The sequence below is a fragment of the Ischnura elegans genome, chromosome 10, assembly GCF_921293095.1.
Source record: "Ischnura elegans chromosome 10, ioIscEleg1.1, whole genome shotgun sequence".
NCBI lineage: Eukaryota > Metazoa > Arthropoda > Insecta > Odonata > Coenagrionidae > Ischnura > Ischnura elegans.
Window position 1 is genome coordinate 22700421 of NC_060255.1, and position 22594 is coordinate 22723014.

Here is a 22594-nt window from a genome sequence, read left to right on the forward strand (position 1 = left end):
GGTCGTCTTCAAGCTACGACTTTTTGTAGAAATTACGACAACAAGTTACGCAGCAGGTAAAGTAAGTTACGCAGCAGCAAAAGTAAGTTACGCAGCAGCAAAAGTAACATAGAGGAGAAAGATAGATAAGAGGAAAAGGAGACGCAAAAGACGATGATGATGAGTACTGGGTAGGTAAAAATAAACTGCGGGAGACGAAATGCAGAAAATTATTGTTGATGAAGTCTTCTCGGGAAATCAGCCGGGTCAAGAGTTGCCAACGTTTCAATGGCTTTCTCTACCATCGTCTTCAGGGTGAATGATGGACATGGAAAAACTACGAAGCCAACTTGTGAAGATCAAAGTCAAAATGGGACTCAAGACCTCTGGCGTCTACCACATACCCTGTGAATGCGGAGATAGCTACATTGGGGAAACCGGAAGAACAATTGAAACTAGGATATCAGAGCACAAACGGTGCATTAGGCTTAGATACCCAGAGAAATATGCCGTAGCCGACCACTGCATTAAAAACAATCACACCATCAAGTTCAATGAAACCAAAATCCTCTGCAAGGCAAAGGGATATTGGGACCGTCCTACAAAAGAGGCCTTTGAAATAAGAATCGAAAACAATTAAATGAATAGGGACGCAGGTTTCAACCTCAGCAAAACATGGAATCCCATGATCAAAAGAATGAGTAAGCTGAGAGGAGGAAGACAGCCTAAAACTGACCAATCACAGACGACTTGACCGCCCCAAATGGGTATATAAACCCGGCACTAACCATGTCCATCATTCACTCTGAAGACGATGTCAGAGAAGGCCATTGAAATGTTGGCAGATTTTTCCATCTTGACCCGGCTGATTTCCCGAGAAGACTTCATCAACAAGATTCGCCGGGAAAGTACCAGATTCTTCATCATACAGAAAATTAGTTTGCACATGTCCAAGGAGAAAGGGACAAAGAGAGACGATTATTTGACACCTATTTCTTGGGGCGATTACGGCGGATATATGTTTGTACAAAAGTTGTGTAGCAAAATTGGAATTGGGATTAGGAAAAGGATAACTGAGTGAAAATAGCTATGAAATGAGTTGGAAGACACTAGCGATAGAATATAAAAATGGAATAGGAAGTATACAGACGTGCTCAGCCGTCAAGGTGTGGGTACGCCCCTACGGGTAAGCAGTGGCAGGATGCAGTTGATGAACTTCTACATGAGAGTGCACAAGAAAACATTAAACCCACCACAAGATTAAGAAAATTCTTCTGAGAAGAAGTATATTCAGCAAGAGGACGATGCACTTTAAAGTGGCAGGAGCAGTATGACGGAGAGGAGTAGAAACGATTTTGCAAGAAAAATAAATGAGAAGTAGAAAGCGCTCGGTTGAAAAATGCCACGGTAAGTCTGACGGAACACAAAATATAAACTACAAACAAAATATCCTGGTGATAAGAGAAAGAATAGCCACGGTGAAAATATTACGTCCTACGAAGTTCTATTAGGTATTTTAACTCTAAGCAAACGCCATCCTATATCCTCTCAAACATCCTTTTTCATACAGCCTTCACTAAATATCTTTTTCTTTAATGAGAGGTTTGAGGAGTGGGGATATATTTACGAAAGAATTCCCGAGAAAATAGCCCCAAGATAGGAATTACAAATAACTTCCAGAAAGACTTCGAGATAACTAAACTGTTTGTCGTTTTAACGATAAAGCTTAATAGGTAACGGAAATTCTCGCGAGTACTCTTCGATAACTAAGGGTTTTTTTTTCTAAGAAACGAACAACATGACAGGTGGGATTCATTTCTTCGAAGTTACCTGAGGGAGATAAGACCATTCTTAAGTAACCAATATCGACAATAAAGAAGGAATTTCATTGCATCTCGAGAAAACTATAAAGCTACGTAGGAAGAGCTAGAAAATTGGATCAAGTTGAAGATTTAGTCAAGTAAAATATTGATAGAGTGGAAATTCTGCAACTGTTCATCGACACGTGGGCAAATAAGGTGAAACATCGAAGATAAAAAAGGATACGTGCCTACTCAGGGCTATTACCCTACGTGGACCACGAGAGACTGAAAATATCGAATGTTCAAGACGGAAGCACTGGACTGACTAGTCAGTGCCATCCAAACAGCAATGGTGGCGGTGATGATACTGATAATTAATTAAGAAACTCGCATCTATGTACCCCAGAATCTTTACTAAGTACTGATTACACGAAATTTTTTCGTACAACCAAACACACCAAAATAATCAAATGATAACAGCAACATATTTTTGTTCACACTATCCACTGACTAATATAGAATAGGGTGGTTTCCGATTATTTTTTATTGCCTAAATCGAAAGATTATTACTCCTGGATTACGTATTTCGCGCATTTAGATTTTTAAATGACGATATCTATTTTTCGCGATCAAATGAAAAGTGAAAATTTTCAAGCGCGCGAAAACGCGACGGCTAAGTATGAATGCCGGGAAAACTCCGTGTGACGTCGTTCTGGTCCCCGCTGCCGCAAGTGAGGTGACCTTGGGGCGAGGCATTGAACGAGCAGGTAGCAGAGTACCCTGCTAGCTGGTAGCGCTTGGCTTAAATAAAGATTATTATTGCCTTATCAAACGAAGAAAACTTTCCGACCTTAGCCAGTTTTAATAAGTGATTATTAAGAGATGTTTCCCTTAGCTCTGTGCCTCATGCATGTATTGGTTATTTCAGACGATCTAAAACTCCTGACTACTCGTATAGAAACTAGGTCCCTGTGACGTCACTTGGAGTGGCATCGCATGGGCGCCAATCTGGCCTTTTTCAAATTAGGATAAAAATTGACCATTGCCATTCGTCTAAACCGGTATTTCTAAAACCAAATAATTTGTATATTACGAATACACTAATGGTGGGTAACGAATCGCAATCAATGGCTTTCGTTTTTTTTTTATGAAGGAAACTACCCTATTTCATATGAATTATTTTTCATGAGACGTTTCTGAAACTGTTATTTTTTTGCTTCACGTTTTTTTTCCTGGACTTTCACACAGCTACGAACACTTGTTTACCTCGCTAAGGGGGCAAACAGAGAAGTACTCATACCAAAACCAACTCAGCGTAAATCGCGAACTGAAAGTTCACAAAACCGGAGCAAATCTCACGTATGCGAAAAAATTTCTTCACTCGTAATCCGTACAAACCTGCAGCAGTATTGTACTAATTGCAATAACTACAATTTTATTGCACTATTGTGCGTATCACTATTTTAGTGTATGTATTTATTTAAAATAAGACTGTTGATATCGATATTGGTGTTTTTCTTTTAATTTTACCAGGTACATGTTCCAAGGGACAATAATCCTTGATGTATTATCTTACAACTTAAAAAAATCTATCTCCAGCACATAAATGGATCAAATTTATATTGTATCGGAACATACCACAAAATGTGCCAAATAACTGAATGAGTTAGCCCTTTTATTTAGTCCTTACTGCATACCACACTGACAATTACTTCAAGCATCTAAGCTTATCGGTAAATGAAATTAGGACCCCTAAAAATGCAACGTAAAAGGTAAAAATATGACGAATAAAGCGATGTTACAAGTGCAGTAAAAGGCCAAAGATGTGCAGCATCGTTTCAAATAAAAGTCCTGTGAATAATCCCAATAGTTGCATTTTTTAAGCTAATAATATTATATTATAAGAGTTCAAACCCTTGAAAAACTTTATTATTTTTTATCAATACTTTATTATAATTTTCCATAAAAAAAGAATTTCCGGAAAGGGATTAGAGATATACCCGCTTTTAACTCCTCAAGAATTAATTAAAGCAAAATTTCATGAGAAATAGGAATATTCTACAAAGTAATGTTATTCCAAACATTGTATTGGCAAGCGAGGAAAAACATCAAAAATCGAATGCATAATGCAAATGCCCGAGACTCAGCTCAAAGATGAACTGCTAACATCGTTTATGACAGGCAAAATGGACGCATAAAGACTCTTCTGCACGTTCCATTGATTTTATTGGCACAGAGATTGTGCTAGCCGAAATATATACATCCGGCAGAAAAACGCTGTGTAACGCACAGAGGAGCCAGTCAGTGACTAAGCTACGAGTCACCCGCTTCCGAAAAATAATTATCTTCAATAACACTTAAGTTACAAGAAGACACTTATTCCAGGCAGTTATGCATATTGAAAATTTCTATCCGGGTATGGTGTATACATAATAAGTGGTACAAGTTGGTTACACATCAATAAAAAAAATTTTTTCTAAAAAATCGATACCTTTATGCTTAGAGGGGTGAAACCTAATTGTGTTTACATTTCTATGGTAATGATTAAAATCCTTCGGAACTCTACCAACACCTTAACTCCCACTTATTTTTTCGAGGAGAAACGAAATAGGTTTTGGAAATATGGTCATTTTTGGTCCTCTGTATCTCAATAACGGATAAGATCTATGAAAAATGACGTGTTATTCCCCAAACATCAACTATTATTGAGCATGTACGCCAAGTTTTAAGTCTCTATCTCAAAAATCGCAATTTTAGACTTTCGTCCGGCTTTTTCCGATTTCAGACCACCTAGCGGCGGTAATTTTTCAATATCGGTACACAGCCATTTCTCCAATAGCAAGCATTGAAATCAAAGCATTAAAGCATGTATGCTAATAAGCTTTCTTGACTTTACCGGCATGCCTACGTTTATAATGACGATTTATCGAAACTTTTCACTTAGCACGGACAGTTTCTCCGACAAATAATCGTTGAAAATTAATCTAAATATCATATTCGCTACACAGTCTGTAAATGATATTGGTAACAGTAAACATAATTTATTCTCAATTGCATAGTGTAGATTGTGGAAACCTAGGTCAGACCATTAAAACAAATTGTGGAGCATACAATATTAGTGAATCTGTGATTATGCTTCCTGCTACACAGTCCCACCAAATACCGCCATCCATGCTTAATTTAAGATACATGGGCGTACCCAGCGGGGAGCAACGAAGCTATTAGAAGCTAAAATTAATTTAATTCAAATCAAAAGCTATGAACAAATTTTCCATTTGAAGAAAAATGATATTATTATAAGACATGGAACTAAAAAAAAATAATTATATTTTCATGCAAATAAGAACGAAAACTAATAAATTGCTGACATAATTTCCTTAAAATTTTGGTTTATTTCACCTTCTCTGTGCAAAATAGAGTTACCCGGCCTCGGTGGCGGCGGGGTAACGTTCTCGCCTACCAAAGAAGAAGTCGCGGGTTCGAGTCCCGCCTGGGTAGGTTTCCCCGGTCCAGGGCATGGTTGTTTGTGTACATTTACTTGTTACAACCTCGATATAAAATGGCCAATAAGAGCTGTATCCGGTGGTTTGAGATAAAATAAAATAAAATAAATTACAACTTGGACGACCACAGCTAGTTTTGCCCCCCCCCCCTCTAGTTTTGATTCTGAGTATGCCCATGTTGAGATAGATAACCATAATATTCCGTTATGGTGTCTTAATGAGTTTGTAGAATGGGGGTACCGGGCGGAGACATAAGAACTTATTAACACATGCACAGGCTGGTTACCATTCATGATAATAGATATAAGTTTTTAGAATGGCAGGCCTCTGTTCTATACGGAGAGAGACTCAAACGTAAAAGCCAGGCTCGCGAGAAGGCTAAAGGCCACCGAATCTCCATCCCATCTCCCGGCCGGAGGAGCAAAAGCAAAGCCGGTTCTCGGCGAAGAGTCAGCTTTTTCCAGGCCGCCGCGCAGAGGAGTGCACGTGTCCTTGGGAAGTGCCCTTTCGGACTGGCGACTCACTTCCGAAACCCACGCGCCAGAGAGCGCCACTTTCCATCCGCGGCCATTCCGGGTCACCAGTGCAGGCGTACCGATTGGATCACGCGTGACACCTCCGTTCATTAACGGGACGCCAAGAGAGAGAGAGAGAGAGAAGAAGAGGCACGCAGCGCAAGGAGATGGTTATTAGGCGAGGCTTCCCGGACGACTTATTCGCGAGGGACTTCCACAAGAGTTTAAACCAGTGGATCAGCCAGGAATTTCGATCGGGGATGTCCGGAGGAAATTTTTTGACGAATTAATTATAGGCTTTTAAGGCGTGTTTACACGGTACATTAACACGCACGGCTTTATGTCTAAATGTATGAATGCGAGAATGAACGCCAAAATGCACCGTGTAACCACCCAACTTGTGCAAATGCATGCACAGAAAATAGAACCTGTTCTAATTTGCTTCATGCATTCGTACATGTTCCGTTCCGCTCCATAAAAATCATTCATGCAAACAGACATTAACTCGTACGTGTTAATGTATCGTGTAAACAGGCCTTTAAACTAATTTTAACACTAATCATCATCGAAAAAACTTCATTTTTCACAGAAATCTTTTCAATGTTTTCTTTTCTTTTATAATGAAGGAAAGTAATAGTGTTCTTACATTTCGGGTTTTTATATTGTCTTTTTTTATTTTCAGGTTTAAAACCAGTAGCAGAGAGAGGTCCGGACCCCCTTTCTCTCCGCCACTGGCCGATAAATAAACCCACGGATTGCAGGAACACACTTCTCGAAAGACAACTCACCGGTCCTGTAGGACTGCGGCAGTGACTCCACACCTGTCGAAGTCACGGCGACCGCATAGCATTGGTGAATCTCCATCGTGCATTGTTCCCCAGGTCACTCGGACAGGTATTCTTTTTCGACCGGGGATAAAGAACGTGGGACGCCAATGAGGAATCCTTGCGTCGACGCCGGAGGGACGGTTTCGTTCTCGTGGGATGGGCTGCGACTCAGCGCAGGGGGGCGTGGACTGTGACGAGGCCGTAGGCGGCAATCTTCAAAAGCTTCCAAGAAGACACGAGGTGACTCAATACTCCTAATCTTCGTCGCTACAGTCTCCAGATGACCGCGCAGTGTGCAACACTTGTGCGCCGGTTGAACTCTCCGTCGGAACGCAACAATGACACATGCGTAACAGGGCGGGAAAATTCGAGCAAGGGGACAATACAAAATTGCACAACTCCTCGCGATATCTGGCGACGAAGGAGAAAGTGGGCTAAAACGCGTGGCAAAACCACGTCGTCGGACTGAGTTTCGCGAGAGCGATTCCTCTGCACCTTAGCGAGACTTCGAAATGTTTTTCCGCTCGTTCCGCAAACGAAGCATTCGTATTCTTCCTCAGGCTTTGCGAACAAATGGGACGAAGACTGAAATTCAAAACACCCTGGAATTTTGGGGGGGGGGGGGGGTAAAGAAGGGGAACACCAAACACTAGCTTCGAAATACACACACTCGTCGACGATACACACGATCACTTGGGGAAAAAGGCTTCTCACTCAACAGCACTGCGTGCAAAACAAGAGAAAACACACCGTGACGAGGGGGGCGAACGTAATTATCGCTGATACCACACGAAGGGAAACGGGGAAGAACACGAAGAAAATGGAATCCTCTGTGCTGAGCGGGGTGGATGAAGGAGGGAGCAGGAATATAGACTGGCCGGCTGTGTGTGAATCCTTATCTGGAAAACGGGGGATTAGAGCAGGCGGACATCACCAACAACCAGGCCGCCGCGTCGCTGCCTCAAACACGGCGGGTGAGAAGGTTTGCCGGTGCGAGCAGAGCATGAAGGAGAGGGTTTTAGCCGCCCACATCACAGCACACGACTGCCGGCACGCCAAGATTACGCCGACAGCTCCGCGGTGGGGAGAGGAAGTGGCACAATATCAATACTACCCGGAGGAAAGCACACAAGGAAGGCGCGCGAGAGCCGAACACACACCTCGACACAGACGCATGACCCTAGTCACGCTCCCGAAACCCGCGGGAATTTCAAGAGCGAAGGAATACCACGAGACCTAAACGCGGGTATCTCCCGAGCTCTGACAAGCATCATCGGCCGGTGAGAGAGGCACCGTGCAACTACCACCTCCCCTCTTCCGCCCCCCCCTGGCTCCCCTTCTCCCCCTCCCGCTCTGCACACCTAAGGGCGAACGGGACCACTAAACCTTCCCCTCCACGACTGGCCCCGCCCCCTTCTTGCCCTCCTCCCCACCTCTCTCCATAGTTCTCTCCTCCACCTGTGCCGGTCAACAACACCACCACGCCGCGCCGCCGCCGAAGCAGGCGCGGGATAGTATCGTGGAAGCGAGAGATCCGACCGCCTCGCGGTGGGCAATGCGTTGCCGGCCGGCCAGTTGCGTGAGGTTGTCCCCGCTCTCGTTTTGTGACACAGAGGACACGTCGTTAGGATACTAACAATAAGCCATGTAGTCGGACACTTTCCACGGTACGTATTCGCTTATTCGGCACTCGTTCAAGAGGTTGAACAATACTACGACAACAATAGATAACGAACAACAGTCATCCAAATAGTCGGATACTTTCCACGGTATGAATCCAATGATTCGTCAAATGTGACACTTGTTCAGGAGGAGGAAAATCTCAAAGGACCAGGCGAAGCATCACATTTCTTCGGCCCAAATAAACTGTTTCACTGTTTTAAATGAAGCAACATTCAGGGTATATCATAGTAGAAATGTTGACGAAACAGTTTCCGCCTAAATCCGCGATAAAGGTTCAAGCATTAGAGCAAATGTTTGACAGGTTTCGTAAAGACACGTTTATTTAATTTACCGACTTGATGATGCGATGAAGGTACTTTGGCCATTGGCTGTTATTGAATGCCAAGCTTAAGTGCAATTCGTTGATTTGAGTGCCATTGGCTTGAAAGCACTGGCTAAAATGGAAAACAAACTAGGCAAATTTGGAGTAGAGAGATATTTTTACCCTTTCTATACCATCCTCGAAAAAAATAAAATTTAACCAGCTATAACTTTGGGAAGGCAACCTGATACTCGGAATCATTTTAGGTCGGTAAATTTGATGCTACTGAAGGAAGATATAATGCTTCATCTGGTCGACGTGAACTCTCGGAGTTGTCATTTCCTAGGCCACGAGGAAAGGCACCAAAAGGTCAATTGGTTAGCGTCACATTTGATGGACGGAGTTGTGCACTTGAGACGATCCTCTCCCAGCAAGATATGGATTATATCACTCAAAAAGCATTCACCTTATCTTCGCCCACGAGAGGAGTATACTTAAGAGCAGCAACTTCCTTTCCGGTGAGATAAAACTCGCGCCGTCAAAGAGGAATTCTGCCTGGCGATGCAGAGAGGGAATCAAGATATGATAGGGTCGCTTTTAAGAGCCTATTCCTCCGATGAAGAGGGTCGACTAACAGTCAGTATCAAAGTGATTTCACCGCCCATTCCGCACACGGAGAGAGTAAGTGCGGCTCAATCCTTTTCCGGGCGATAAATTGAGTCTAGTCGTCCTAAGAATCACGTCATAAAATCTACTCCGTAGCAAAGACGACGGAATGACGTGAACGGCTATTTGCCACAATGGACAGGAAATACTGGTGGCGGAAGTGTTCGCAATATCTCCGTTCGTCAGGTAATTACTAAGTGCGGAAGGCTCCTTTCGCAAACTATGATATCCAGTAGTAAAAAAAATCTCGGCCCGTTTTAAAGCAAGCACTCAGGGAAACGATTTTTCCGCGACACCTCTCGCCTTTAAATTCGGATGCGCACAGAAGAGCAACGGGAAAGCCGGTGGGCGGTCTTTCTCGTCTTCTCTTGGAGACTTCACGTAGAGTACACGTGAGATGCGGTGTCGTAATAGTAGAAGTGGTAATAGTAGTAGTAGTAGTAGTATATTTTAAAGGTGACCGCAGCCCTGAAGAGACGGAACTACTCCCTTTGCCTTTTCGAGTCGGGACTACACAAGAGCGAAGGGACGGAGGTGAACTCGATGTAGGGGAAGGACCGAGGGGAGGGGGAGGCAGAGGGGGGGTGAGGTGAGAGACATGGTGAGGGGGGTAAGGGACAAGGGGAAAGGGGTTCCGCGAGGGGCAGGGAGGAGGAGAGGGTCAGAAGTGGGTAGGGAGGGGTAACAACATGGCATGGAACAGTGACGTAACTATAGGGAGGGGATGAGGGGATAGATCCCCCCAAAGCCTCAGAGAGATAAAAAAATTATTTAAAACAATTGTATAGTTATGATATATAGTAACTGCATCTGCTTAGAATTAAAATGCAAGGGAAAAAAATAATGTAAAAAGATATTTTCAGGCATGACATTTTTCAAAAATTTTCCGGGAATTCCCTTTGTCTGGGGATGAGAGGGGGCATCGCCCCCAGGTATTCCCCTCTCCCCTCCCCCAAAGCATATTCCTAGTTACGTCACTGGTATGGAATACGGGTATGCATTGGCAAATAGGTTTCTTCAATAGTTCGATGGAGCGAAATCATAGATGATGTTGTGGTGACTGTTTTTTCCCGGCGAAAAATGTCAGTGAAAATTTATCGGGTCTCACACCGGGTAAGGTCCTCCAAATCTCCTTCCGTGTGTACCATATATAGGCTCGGAATGCATCCAATGTAGCGTCCTGCGTAACATGGTGGGATTTATAAATAATAGGTTACAATTTTTAATATTCCACCGGTAAAATTTTCCACTCGGTTGCAGGGAGATATGTACACGTACACTTAAAAGATTTAGAAAATCTACATAATGTTCATAGGCGGATCCAGGGGGGGGGCACGGGTGCACGTGCCCCCCCCCCCAGACCCTTAAAAATATGCTAGATTTTTAATACGGTCCCATTGTCATTTCGTTCGTTTTGTATAACAAGGTATCCTTGTGCCCCCCCCTGAACAAAATCCTGGATGCGGCCTTGCTTGTGCCCCTCCCAGAAAGAAATCCTGGATCCGCCCCTGATAATGTTTAAATATGTGCCATGACGGAATTTTATATGGTTACTATAGAACTAAAATCGTCCATTCCATGTCTATTTATGATGATTACGCGTAAAGAAAATCTAGTGAGCCAAATGGTGAAAAACGAAATCTGAGAGAGTGAGGGACATTGACTAACATAAGACAAATGCGAACGTATTTTTAACTTCTCCAGCATCATAAGATCCGCTGTAAGACTTGTTAGAGATGAAGAAATTGCTAATTAGATATGGGAATATGATAAAATGTTAAGGTTAAAAATAAAAACAATACAGCAATATAAGCTACTCTCTTCCCCTCCATATGCTACCTTAAACCAGAGCTTTAACAATTACTGTCCATGAACAACGCCCTAAAACGCACTTCTTTCCAAAAAAATCCCTTTAACTCGGTCGAATCCATAGCGTTCGCCACGATGACAAATATGGCCGAGGAATGCTCTTCTGTACTCCTCTGCGATCATCCAAGTCTATTATAAACCTTATGAATTTCGCGAGAATATCTATCAATTAGGTTGGCTTTGCATCGCTACAAAAGGACAGGAAATCACCTCATTACCAACAAATAAAAGAGGACATTTCAAATAAAAACGATACCAGCAAGAAGTTCTAAGGTTGTATTCATGATATACCTCCATTCGAGGATATCGGCCCATTATTATTTGCCATTAGAGAATAAAAATTTGAAAATAGATTTTGATTGACAACATCCCTATCACTCTCCCAGGAGCTAACCATATCGTTCCCATTATGATCCTGCTTTTTTACGATCTTTTGTAATCCATACTTGTTACTTTTCTTATTGATTTACCAGTTATTTTTTGCAAGAGACGCTTTTGGCGAAATGGTCCCAATACTATAGCTGGCATAAGTAATGATCTACAACCAAACTCATTATCGTATTCAATAGGCTGGCCTGGCAATAATGGTCCTGCCGCGAAAAGAAGGCTGGGTGAAATCCTTGAAAAGTTGGTCCTATTATTAGGGATATTTTCCAAAGCATTTAATCAAACTACGATTTTGATGATATACAGCATTGCAGACATCTGCAAATCACCGCTATTAACATAAGGCCGTAGGACATACAACCCGATGACATAATCCGGTAATTCTTGACTGTAATTTTCTTTGAAATAAGGCAGTGTAACTGGCACGCCGAAACAAAAATTTATAGATCTGGGGTCGAATTACTGACAAGTCGATTGATAATTTCAGGGGGATAATATCTTTTAGACCACATGTATGATTAAGGAAATCCGGAAACGCGGGCACTAGTATAACTTTTTTTAAATCCCGAGAAATCAATTTCATAATGACTATTATACAAGAGGCATGACAAAGAAGTTTAGAATTCATTTTCACTTTTAAAGACGAAATGCAATTATGTATATCATACAAGAGAACACTTGATCTTTGGGAGGGAGACAATGTTCGGTAATATCGGCGTCGTATTCCTACAAATCTATTAATGCATATTAACCATGATTTGCCTTACTTTTTGATAGAATGATTTTATGGCATGCTTAACCCTAGCTAAATACACCCTTTGACCAATTCAACCCTTGGTTTGAATTGCTTCTTGACAAAATAAATACCTGTCATGATTTCTGAAAGCTTATCCCGGCTATATAAATTCAAGCCTCTACATAATAGCTCCATTTAAAAGTACATAGCATGTGGTGTATGCTGGGAAAATCTAGCAACTTAGGATGGATAAAAAGTATGTTTCCTATTGAATTTTTCTCTGATTTATTCAGGTAATAATTCTAATTTTTTTCGATTGCACTCCGGTTTAGCAAGTGAAGAAAATTTTCCTGAAATACACGCGATGAGCAAGACAGAATTCCAAATTTAATGCATGTCTGAACATACAAAACACAACTCAACTGACAATGCAATACGTAGAAATACAAGCTGTGTGATTCATGCCATATTCTTTTCCAGTTCTGATCTTTCCACATCACCCGCCGTTGTTGCATTCATTGCTGTCATTTAGATCTCCACCGTTCGAATAAGTGTTTTGAAGCTCAAGCCTTCAGAGCGCAAGTTACAAACAGAGAATAAAAGATAGCGCAGTGATCGCGGATGAGGAGTGGGGAGAGTGATTGAGCGAAGAATAGGATAAAATGTGAAAAAAATCGGTTCTGTGGAAAAAAATAATTGTGTCAGGAAATAAAAAAACTTCCTGTTCCGCGCTGAATGCCAATTCTTACGTTGAGTTTTTCTCGGAACAGATGAAGTGAGGAAAACGTTCTTTCGAACAAAAACACAAAATGAGAAAAAGAATGCGAAATCCAAGAAAAATATTAGATACTTTTTTTACGAAAGATATATTTCCCAGCTCTAGAAGGAAGTATTTTCGAAGATACTGGTAGAGTTTTGATGCCACTTCCACGCAATATACTTGATACAAGCCCGTATGTAAACATCCCGCGCGAAACTGCGAAGATATGACGTACCGAATATAAAATCCTTCTCCGAATGCAGGCAAAATCTGATACCATCCGTCAGATGCAACGTCAACGGGTTATGCTACTCTCTGCGAGCAACAGGGAGCATAAAATACACATACATCAAAATAGGTAGAGTGATGGAGTGTTTTGTACAGCTAAATAAAGTCAAAACAACCACATTTCACCCATTTCCGGCCAGGAAAATTTCCGCTTGCGATTGTGAAAATATTTATATACGTTCCCTTGGTAATACAGTGAAATATTTTGGTGAATTATCATCTTGTTTCTTCCGAATGGCCCATAGCCATATAGCTACACTAGGTTGTAACGAGCTAAAAATATAATATGCTTTTCAATCTTCTGATATTTAACCTCCATAAAAAGGATGAATCTTCAGGGCAAGCATATTTTCGGATGAAGGAAAGTTAAAATAATCATTACAGTATCATTTCCCGTTTGATTCGTGATACTTGCATGTAATTCACCGACATTAGGCGTCCATATTGAATTCCCGTATTGCACCAATCTCTCTTCGTCAGTGGGCTTATTTCGATCTGCTTCAAAAATAAATTGACGAGTAGATTAAGTCCTAAAAAGCTTCAACCACATATTTGTGACAATTCGACAACGAAAAGGATTGCGGGTTTTCTTCGAGAGTCTCACAAGCTCATAATGATAGGATGTAGCTACATGGCTACGGTGGGTGGAAATGGGTTAAGAGACGCCGTTATATTTTTCTATGCACCGCATTTTGCCTAAAAACAATAGTCAATGAAGTTGATGGTAGGTGAGTTAACTTTGTGGAAGTTATACATGATAAAATAAAAACACTTTACACTTTCCACGCAATTTTAATATTTAGCGACCGGTTTCGACGTGTTCTACGTCATTTTCAAGCTAGACTGTCTAGCTTGTCTAGACGTCGAAACCGATCGCTAAATATTAAAATTGTGTTGAAATTACAAAGTTTTTTTTATTCCATTTTATCAAAAATAGTTACACCGGCGATCCAAATTAAGACCTTAACTTAAGACCAAGGGATGCTGATGTAAATGCCCGCGAAACCAAATAAAAATGTCTTAGAATATCAAACTAAGCACAGATTCCCCTCAAGACCATGGACATATCGTCATTCTAACGCGGAAAGTTTCCCGAGATAAATTTCATAATCCAAAAGATCATATGGGGATAGAATTTTCGCTAAACCAAGACTTTAGGAGGGCGGAAACTGTCGGCTTAAACACATGACCTAGCTTTGCGCAGATCAAGCGTATTTTAAGATGTTATTGCTTATACTTAAGGTAATATTGCGGTTTTCCACATAAATATACAGGAAACAAAAATCAGTTCAGTCATAACCATGATATGATAACGCTCACATTGCGGTAGATCATTACAGGTGATGGATCTCCGTCTAGTAATGGAAAAATGTCGTCGTCGTCGATTTTTCGAAAAATCGATCTTCAATCGAAATCAAAAGCTCAATACGTCAACCGAAATCGAAATTTGAACCGAAATATCGATTAATCGAAACAATCGACGGTTCTTTTCAATAACTACAGTTTGTACAAAAAACACGTTTATTCTTCATTCTAAATGCACTCAATATTCACATTTCAGATGCATAAAAATCACAAAAAATCTACGAAGTACACGTGCTTAAATTATTAGCGAGAAAAAATTACAAATGCACGCATATTACAGTTTTGGGATCACTGCCTGGAACCATTCGGATTCACTAAAATCTTTTTGAGAGATTGACTTATTTAGATGCTTTTTTAATGACCGAGGGTAGGCCTTCACAATTTTACCGGCCTCAGATGAAAGTTTTTTACATGGGACTAAGAAATTGCCATAGGCCGATAGATACGCTGCTGAGATCAAACGAAATGTCAAGGTCGAAATTGAGAAATAGAGTTTGGATCGAAACTCGATCATCATGGCTCCATTTCGATTTTCTCGATCTTTTACTATCAAAGCACGATTATAGATTTTAATGTAAATCGATTTTTCCATAAATATCATCGCCCCAATAACAGCCAATTCTTTCACATGCTTCCCTTTTTGCAAGGTAAGCACACATCATACTTAAGGTAGATCGCTTTAGTGAAATACTGCGTCTTTATTTCTCAAGAAACCTGTAAATATGGCGAAAGAACGAATGCAGACCTTGCCAGCATAAGATATAATTCGATCTTATTAATAACCTTCTTTCCCCTGGGTTACGTAAGAATTTCTGTATGGTAGAAGACACCAAAAGGGAGTTTTCTCCTTCTCAAATCTGGAAATTTTCCCTCACCGAAAAATCAATGATGCGATTGTATAGATCTGCGGCCACTTGATTAGCTTCAACATAACACCAAGGCATGCAAATGAACGAATTCGGGAGAATTATTTCTCTGAATAGGACAATCGATTGACATGCAAATTTCGAGAGAGAAAAACGTAAATATACATTCTAAGAGGTCCTTCGAGATCAGCACATGGGGCGACACTGAGGGTCTCACGAAATTGCGGCTCACGACTTAGCAATTAAGGGTAATATAATCGATAAAACAAAAAGTATTATACAAAAAAATACATCCAGCCTAATCCAGCAAAACACAGGTGACGGGAGTCAATATTCTGAGAAGATACGGAACCAACGCACAGAAATGATTACTCACCGAATGATCACTTAAAATTGAATTCACCACAGAAGTATTTATTTAACTCTTCAATCAGCTGGAAATAATCATCATTAGCTACATATTTCATGGAAATATGAAGGACAAATGTGGAAATATGGAAAGGACAATGGCCAGATATCAGCTGAAAATCAACAAAAAGAAGATTTTAGTATACAGCAAAAGAGAGGAAAAACAAACATTTAAATATAAAAACAAAAGGACGGAACAAAGCAAAAGATATGAAAGAATTTTGTTGTCTAGGAAGCATAATTACCAAATATGGACGAAGCAAGAAAGTAAGATTCAGTAGAAAAGCGCAGGCAGTCTTTCGACGAAAAAAGAATATTCTTATAGCTGAGAATAAAAGCATAGTAGTAACTAGCAAGACTTGAACGTTGACAGGTGCAGAGAACGTTCACAGGAAGGCAAAAATGGAAGCATTCGCAATGTGGTTGTGCTACCGAAGGATGATGAAGATAAAATGAATCGACCGTGTAAGTAATGAGGAAGTGCTATGAAGAGAGGGAAGAAAGAGAATTCTTCTAAAATCTTGAGGAGAGGACAGGACAACTTTTTTAGCCACTCGAGACATGATTGCCTGATGAAATCAATCATAGAAGGACAGGTAGAATGGAAGAATGGCAAGGGACGGCCCAGAATGAGTTACATAGGATATGTTATTATTGATATAAAAGAGGATAAATAAGTCGCTATGAAAAGGTTAGCGGACAGGAGAACGGAATGGAGAGCTGCGTCAAACCAATCCTAGTACTGTTGACTAATGATGACGATAGACTATATAGCTACTATATTGTAGCTAGGACAAGGTGCTCGTTAGCGTTGTCTCATAGCAACGGGACGGTAGAGGGGGAGGAAAGTAACCTCTGTTTCTATCTTCCGTTCAGTTAAAATTTGGTGAAATCAACTGGAAGACGATTCTTAATTTTTTTATATAAAACAACATGAAGTACTATTTCCTTGACAAAAAATACAAAACTATAAATGACACTAGGTCACCGTCAGTAAGTAAAAATTAGTATGAAACGGGGATATATTAACATTTTTACGATAAAATGCTTTTTTTAGGGATAATACACTTTTAATCATAAATTTTTGCGTCCAAAATTTGGAAATTTGTAGTAATATATACGAGCAACCAAGAGGTGAATTTAAATGGCAGTTGAGAAAAAATATGAATTTTTTTAATTTTGCACAGCCTTTGAGCACCAAAAAAAATTGTGAACGATGAAATTATGCTCCCTGTCTTTCGAGGATTTAATTAGCCTTTTCCCAACGGTAGAAGATGTTCCACTAAATGAAATAGTCGAAATTAATAAATACGACGGAATTTTTTTCAATCATTTCCAAAATCAAAGAAAAGGAAACAAGTTAAAGCATTCGCGTTTCATATTAATTTTTTATTATGTTTGACGGTGGCCTAGGGTCATTTAAAATTTTTTATTTTTTATTAAGTAAAAATACTGGAGAGTACTCTTTTTATAGCTCTTGTTCGACATGCATACTAAATCATATTTAACTGTGTACATATAATGTGAAAATCCATTATTCCGAGTTCTTTCGCATAAAAACTACGACGTAAATCAATAAAAGAATAGAGTTAGGTTTGAGAGATGAAAAATTCATTGAAGCTTTTGTGCATTTACATTATTCACAATATGTAATACAAAATATAAATAGAATCACGGAAATATATTATTTACTCAAACGAAACACGGGGGTAACATATGATTTAAATGAAAATGCAAACGAATGCTATATTAACTAAAAATTTCAGACATAATGTAGGCTGCTTATGGTTGAAAATCACAGGCGTAATTTAATGGAGACATGAGTTTCTTCTAACTTCTAAAAGCCACATTTCTTCAGTAATTAAGCAAACTAGATGTAACCCGGGAATTTTCCATTCATTAAGGATGATAACATCAATATAGTTAAATTTGAGGGAGTATTTCTTTAGCCACTGAAATTTCAGCTGGAATGCAGATATTTTTCCCATGGGAAGTAATGACCATTCCCAACTAAATGAAAATACATATTTCCTAGATAATTAAAGGACAGGGGCGGCGATATTCCTTACAAAGACAAATATATATTCATGGAATTAGCGCAGCAAAGTACTACCCTTAAAGTATAACTTCCCTACACTTCCAAAAGAAGGTCTTGATGCTTTTCCTTGAAACGGAGGTCTTACCTATTTTAAAATATCCATCATGATACGCCTTCGAGTATATTTAGCAGCAGCTCAAAATCAGCTTTCCGGTTTTGTCAGTGATTTCACGGACAGAGATGGTGGAATCAAGAGAAGAAAGCAACGGAGGACTTTGAAGCAATGGTAAAAGCATATCCAGGTTAAAAAGGTATCCAGGTTAAAGAGACTTTGATGCCTATATTATCACTGATATTTCCGTATCTGTTATACATGGTACTAAAAATAAGACAGAGTATGGCCCTCTTCAAAAGGTTTGTAAGTCACCTACAGTATGAACTAAATACTTATTAGTAAATTCCACCTCGAACGAAACCACGAAAAACATCAGCTCTTTGAAAATGTAAATTCCCACCAAAGCGCTAAAAATGCTGACACTGTTTGTGCATTGACTTCATGTGACTCAAATTTGACCATGCCCTTTCATAGATCAATGCTTCACATTAATAGAATCACATAGAAAATTTAAAAGACCTATATTTTTCCTTATAAATATCAGTATCAAATTAGTAGGATGAAATTTAATTACGGCCTTCGAATCAAAATTGCTCTCGGAGGATGATGAAAGGAAAAGATCGAGCAGAAAGATCTCCAAAGGATATTTATTAACGCACTGAACACGCGTAAATAATCGCTTTACATCAATTTATAAAAATAAATATTCCAATCGGAGTTGAGAAGGCAGCCTTAAATCAGATAGAGTCTTTGAAGTATGCTTTCCATGAATTCATTTCTAAAGCCTATGCTATGAAAGGGAATAAATTGACGCTAACCTTAAAATCGGAGGTAAGAATGCAAAACAAAAATATAAATAACCGGATAAAAAATTTCGCTCCCCTTCATTTAAATGAAAATATTTCCAATTCGTGGGACATTCCCCCAATAAAATAAAATAATGATTGCATCCATTGGAATACATTCGTAGGCATAAAAGCTCAGAGGAATGATTGTTATTGCGGTAGGTGGCATAATAAAGGTTGTGTTATGAAACCAAGATTTTTCTCACGCTTCACCAGAGCAGAGTAAGTAAGCCACCCGCAAGCAAAGTGCATACTATTAAAATCAAAGTTCGAAGTGATTTTTCACACGAGACACCTAAATACTTGACTGAATCAACGCTTGCAGGTTCAAGATTTGCTAAACCAGAAAATATATTTTTTAATTATTTTATTATAAATGTTTTTATATAGACGGATATCCTTACTAACAATTCAGAGCGGAAAAATTCTCCCGTTGATGACGCCGCTAACCCAAAATATAGTTCGTACGCAGGTTTCCGCGGTGATTACTTGAGTTCAGCATTCTTTCGGGCTGCATCCGCGTCCGTTGTCGAAGAACCACAACAGTTTCGCCAGCTCTCCTGCCAGCGTCCTCAGGTGAAGGATGAAGTGAAGCTTTTAGTCCTCTCTTATATAGGCAATTTTTTGGCGCCAATTCGGTGGATTTCTTTCGACCAATCAGGGAACGTCCTCGTATTTGCGTCGAATATACCTTTTCCACGCGCTGTGCAAAGGATAGCCATCCTCCCTGTTAAAGTTCGCTGGTCTTTTGACTATCTCAATGGCCTCTCTTATTATTCTCGGGAAGTACTTGTCTTCTCTCGCAATTATTTTGGCGTCGTCAAATAAAATTGAATGTCCGGATTCACTCCAGGCGTGCTCCGCGATGGCAGAGGCTTTGAACTGTTTGTTTTTGGTCGCTCTTCGGTGTTCGCTCATACGGGTGTTCAGCGCTCTGCATGTTTCACCAATGTACCATTTACCGCAAGAGCATGGCACTTGGTACACGCCTTCGGAGAGTAGTGGTGAAATTCTGTCCTTGGGCCCGGGTAGGATGTCAGCTATCTTAGTGACGCAGTTGAACCTGGTCACTACATCATGCTTCCTCAATACTCTCGCGATTTTCTCAGACGTCCCTGCGATGAAGGGGATGGTGACATAAGCCTTCGGATCCGGCCTGGTGGCATCTTCCGGGTCAGGCGTCGCGGGCACTTGTCCTCTGTTTTCTTCCTTCTCGGCCCTTTTCAGGACCATGTTGGCGCTGTATCCATTTCTAAGTAAGGCTGATGTCAGGTGCTTCTTCTCGCTGGCAATTGAGTCCGAGTCGCAAATTTTATATGCTCGGTTAACAAGAGTAGCCACTAGTGAGCTCTTCTGGCTGGGATGGTGATGTGATGCGGCATTTAGATAGCGGTCGGTGTGTGTAGGCTTTCTGTATACACTGTGTCCAAGCCTTCCATTCCCTTTTCTCTTCACCAGGACGTCCAAGAAGGATAGCTGATGCTCTTTTTCCAACTCCATAGTAAATTGGATGGCGTGATGCTGTGAGTTCAGATGATTCAGGAACCTTTTTAGTTCTTCCTCGCCGTGTGGCCAAATCACAAATGTGTCGTCGACGTATCTCAGCCACAGTGAAGGCCGCTTGTCGTAAGATTCCAAGGCTGTCTTCTCAAAGCTTTCCATATACAGGTTTGCCACAACCGGGGAAAGGGGTGAACCCATCGCGGCTCCTACCGTCTGCTCGTAGTAGCTGCCATTCCATAAGAAGAAGGAATTGCGGAGGCAATGCTCCACTAATTTCGGAAAGTCCTTCGGGATGCCACAGCCAGTGAGTTCTCTGATGATGTTAAGAGATTCTTCGATTGGAACGTTGGTGAAGAGTGACTCAACGTCGAAGCTGACCATAATCTCGTTGTCGTTGATGACGGTGTTTCTTAAGATGTCAATGAAATGCGCCGAGTTCTTTACGAAGCTTGGTGTCTTTCCGACGTGGTGCTGCAATGACTGCGCTAAGTACTTGGCGAGTCGATAAGTCGGAGCGTCGATCTGGCTCACAATCGGTCGGAGAGGTGTGTCCTTCTTATGAATTTTGGGCAGGCCGTATAGTCTCGGTGGTTTCGGGGCAGTCGGAATCAGGCGTCTTTGCTCTTCTTTAGGAATGAGCGATTGTTTGATGATGGCTCTCGTGCTTCTTTCCGTTTTGGCCGTGGGATCAGTTTTCAACTTTCTATACGTCGGACTGTTGAGGATTAGTGAGATTTTCTCGTCGTACTCTTCCCTGTTTATCAAGACTGTAGCATTGCCTTTGTCAGCACGTAAAATGAGAATTCCCTCGTTGTCTCTGAGCTCCTTTAGGGCTTTCCTCTCCTTAGCGGTGGTGTTCGGTTTCGGCGGTCTTGAGTCGTGGAGTATGCGTGAGACATCTTCTCGGATTTCATCATCCTTTCATTGTATCTAAAAATGCTATTATCTTCCTTCCTCTCCCTCATTCATCTAACATTCTACCCTCTAACACTGTTTTCAACATCCCCTCCCTGCTAAGCACTCCCTCAATCCATACCATCTGTCTCCTCCGTATCTCATCTAGTAGCTGCTTCTCCAAAACCAACCATTTCCAGCACTTCGTCACTCCTCATCTTCTCCGTCCACTTCATCCTTTCCATTCTTATCGAATGCATCGAGTCTTCTCTCGTCCTAATTCCTGAGTGTCCACGTTTCCGCACCGTAAAGCGCTACACTCCAGATCAGATTCTTCAGTAGCCTTTTCTTTAAACTCTTACATAGCGATCCCTTCATAATCTCCTTCCTTTTCTTGAACGCCTCCTTAGCTAACACAATTCTCTTCCTTAAGTGCTTACTACCCTATCCGTTTTCCTCTAATGTCCGGCCAAAATAGTTTAACTACTTTAATTGCTGAAGTTTTTGCCCAACTACTTTTAACTTGAGTTCTCTACATTCCTAGCTCGTGATGCCGCATAACTCTGGACTTCTTATGATTTAAAGTTATTTCACTCCACTCTTCGAAACGCATATTTAACGATTTGAGACTTGAAGACTAATAATCAAACATAAAGCACCAGTGATGAACCATTCTATCGGGCTTAATCGGATAAGATTTAAAGATTACGATATTTGCAAAACATCATTTTTAACAAATCAGCTTTAAACACATATTATTTATTTTTCGAGCTCAGGAATTTTTACGGATATATAATGGTCTTATCAATAAATACTTGCGTGACTCGCCAATGCATTTTTATACTATCATGAAGGGGTTCCATCATATTTCGCCTGGCAGACTTGAATTCGAATCGTCCATTCCGTAATTTATTATTACAAAGCATGGTTTCGACACAATGTGCCATTATGACTTTTACTTTCAAACATGATAACAGCACACAGTGACGATATAATAATCGGTAAAAATACACATGGAATTTAAAAAAAGAAGCTTCTTTTTCTATTTGTTATCTCACAATCTACATCAGAGAGAGGAAACAAAAAAAATGACGTCAAGGCGGACGTAATCCCATTCCTCTCCAATGCATTCCAAGCCGAACGCCGTCACTTTGTGTCGAAAAGGTTAAGTGAAAACAGTGGTAGGGATCCGCGAGAATTGGCGAGGGAAGGGGAGGAGATAATTTGAATCCTTCGGAGGAGGA

General features: G+C 40.7%; 2 protein-coding genes across 5 annotated transcripts in view; both read right to left on the reverse strand.

Annotated features, from left to right (window-relative positions):
• Positions 1-7893, reverse strand: part of LOC124166367 (probable phospholipid-transporting ATPase IM) — a 567585-nt gene extending 559692 nt beyond the window's left edge. For 2 of the 4 annotated variants that reach the window (XM_046543855.1, XM_046543854.1), the window contains exon 1: positions 6588-7893. The gene's annotated coding sequence lies outside the window, so the exon portion shown is untranslated. The remainder of the gene's footprint in view (positions 1-6587) is intronic. The other 2 variants (XM_046543858.1, XM_046543856.1) reach the window with 1 other exon arrangement.
• Positions 1141-20837, reverse strand: LOC124167130. The gene is made up of 2 exons (XM_046544928.1): positions 20184-20837; positions 1141-1197 (listed from the first exon to the last, which is right to left on the reverse strand). Exons 1-2 carry the CDS (start codon positions 20835-20837, stop codon positions 1141-1143), a joined length of 711 nt encoding a protein of 236 aa, XP_046400884.1.
• Between the last annotated feature and the right edge of the window lie 1757 nt (positions 20838-22594).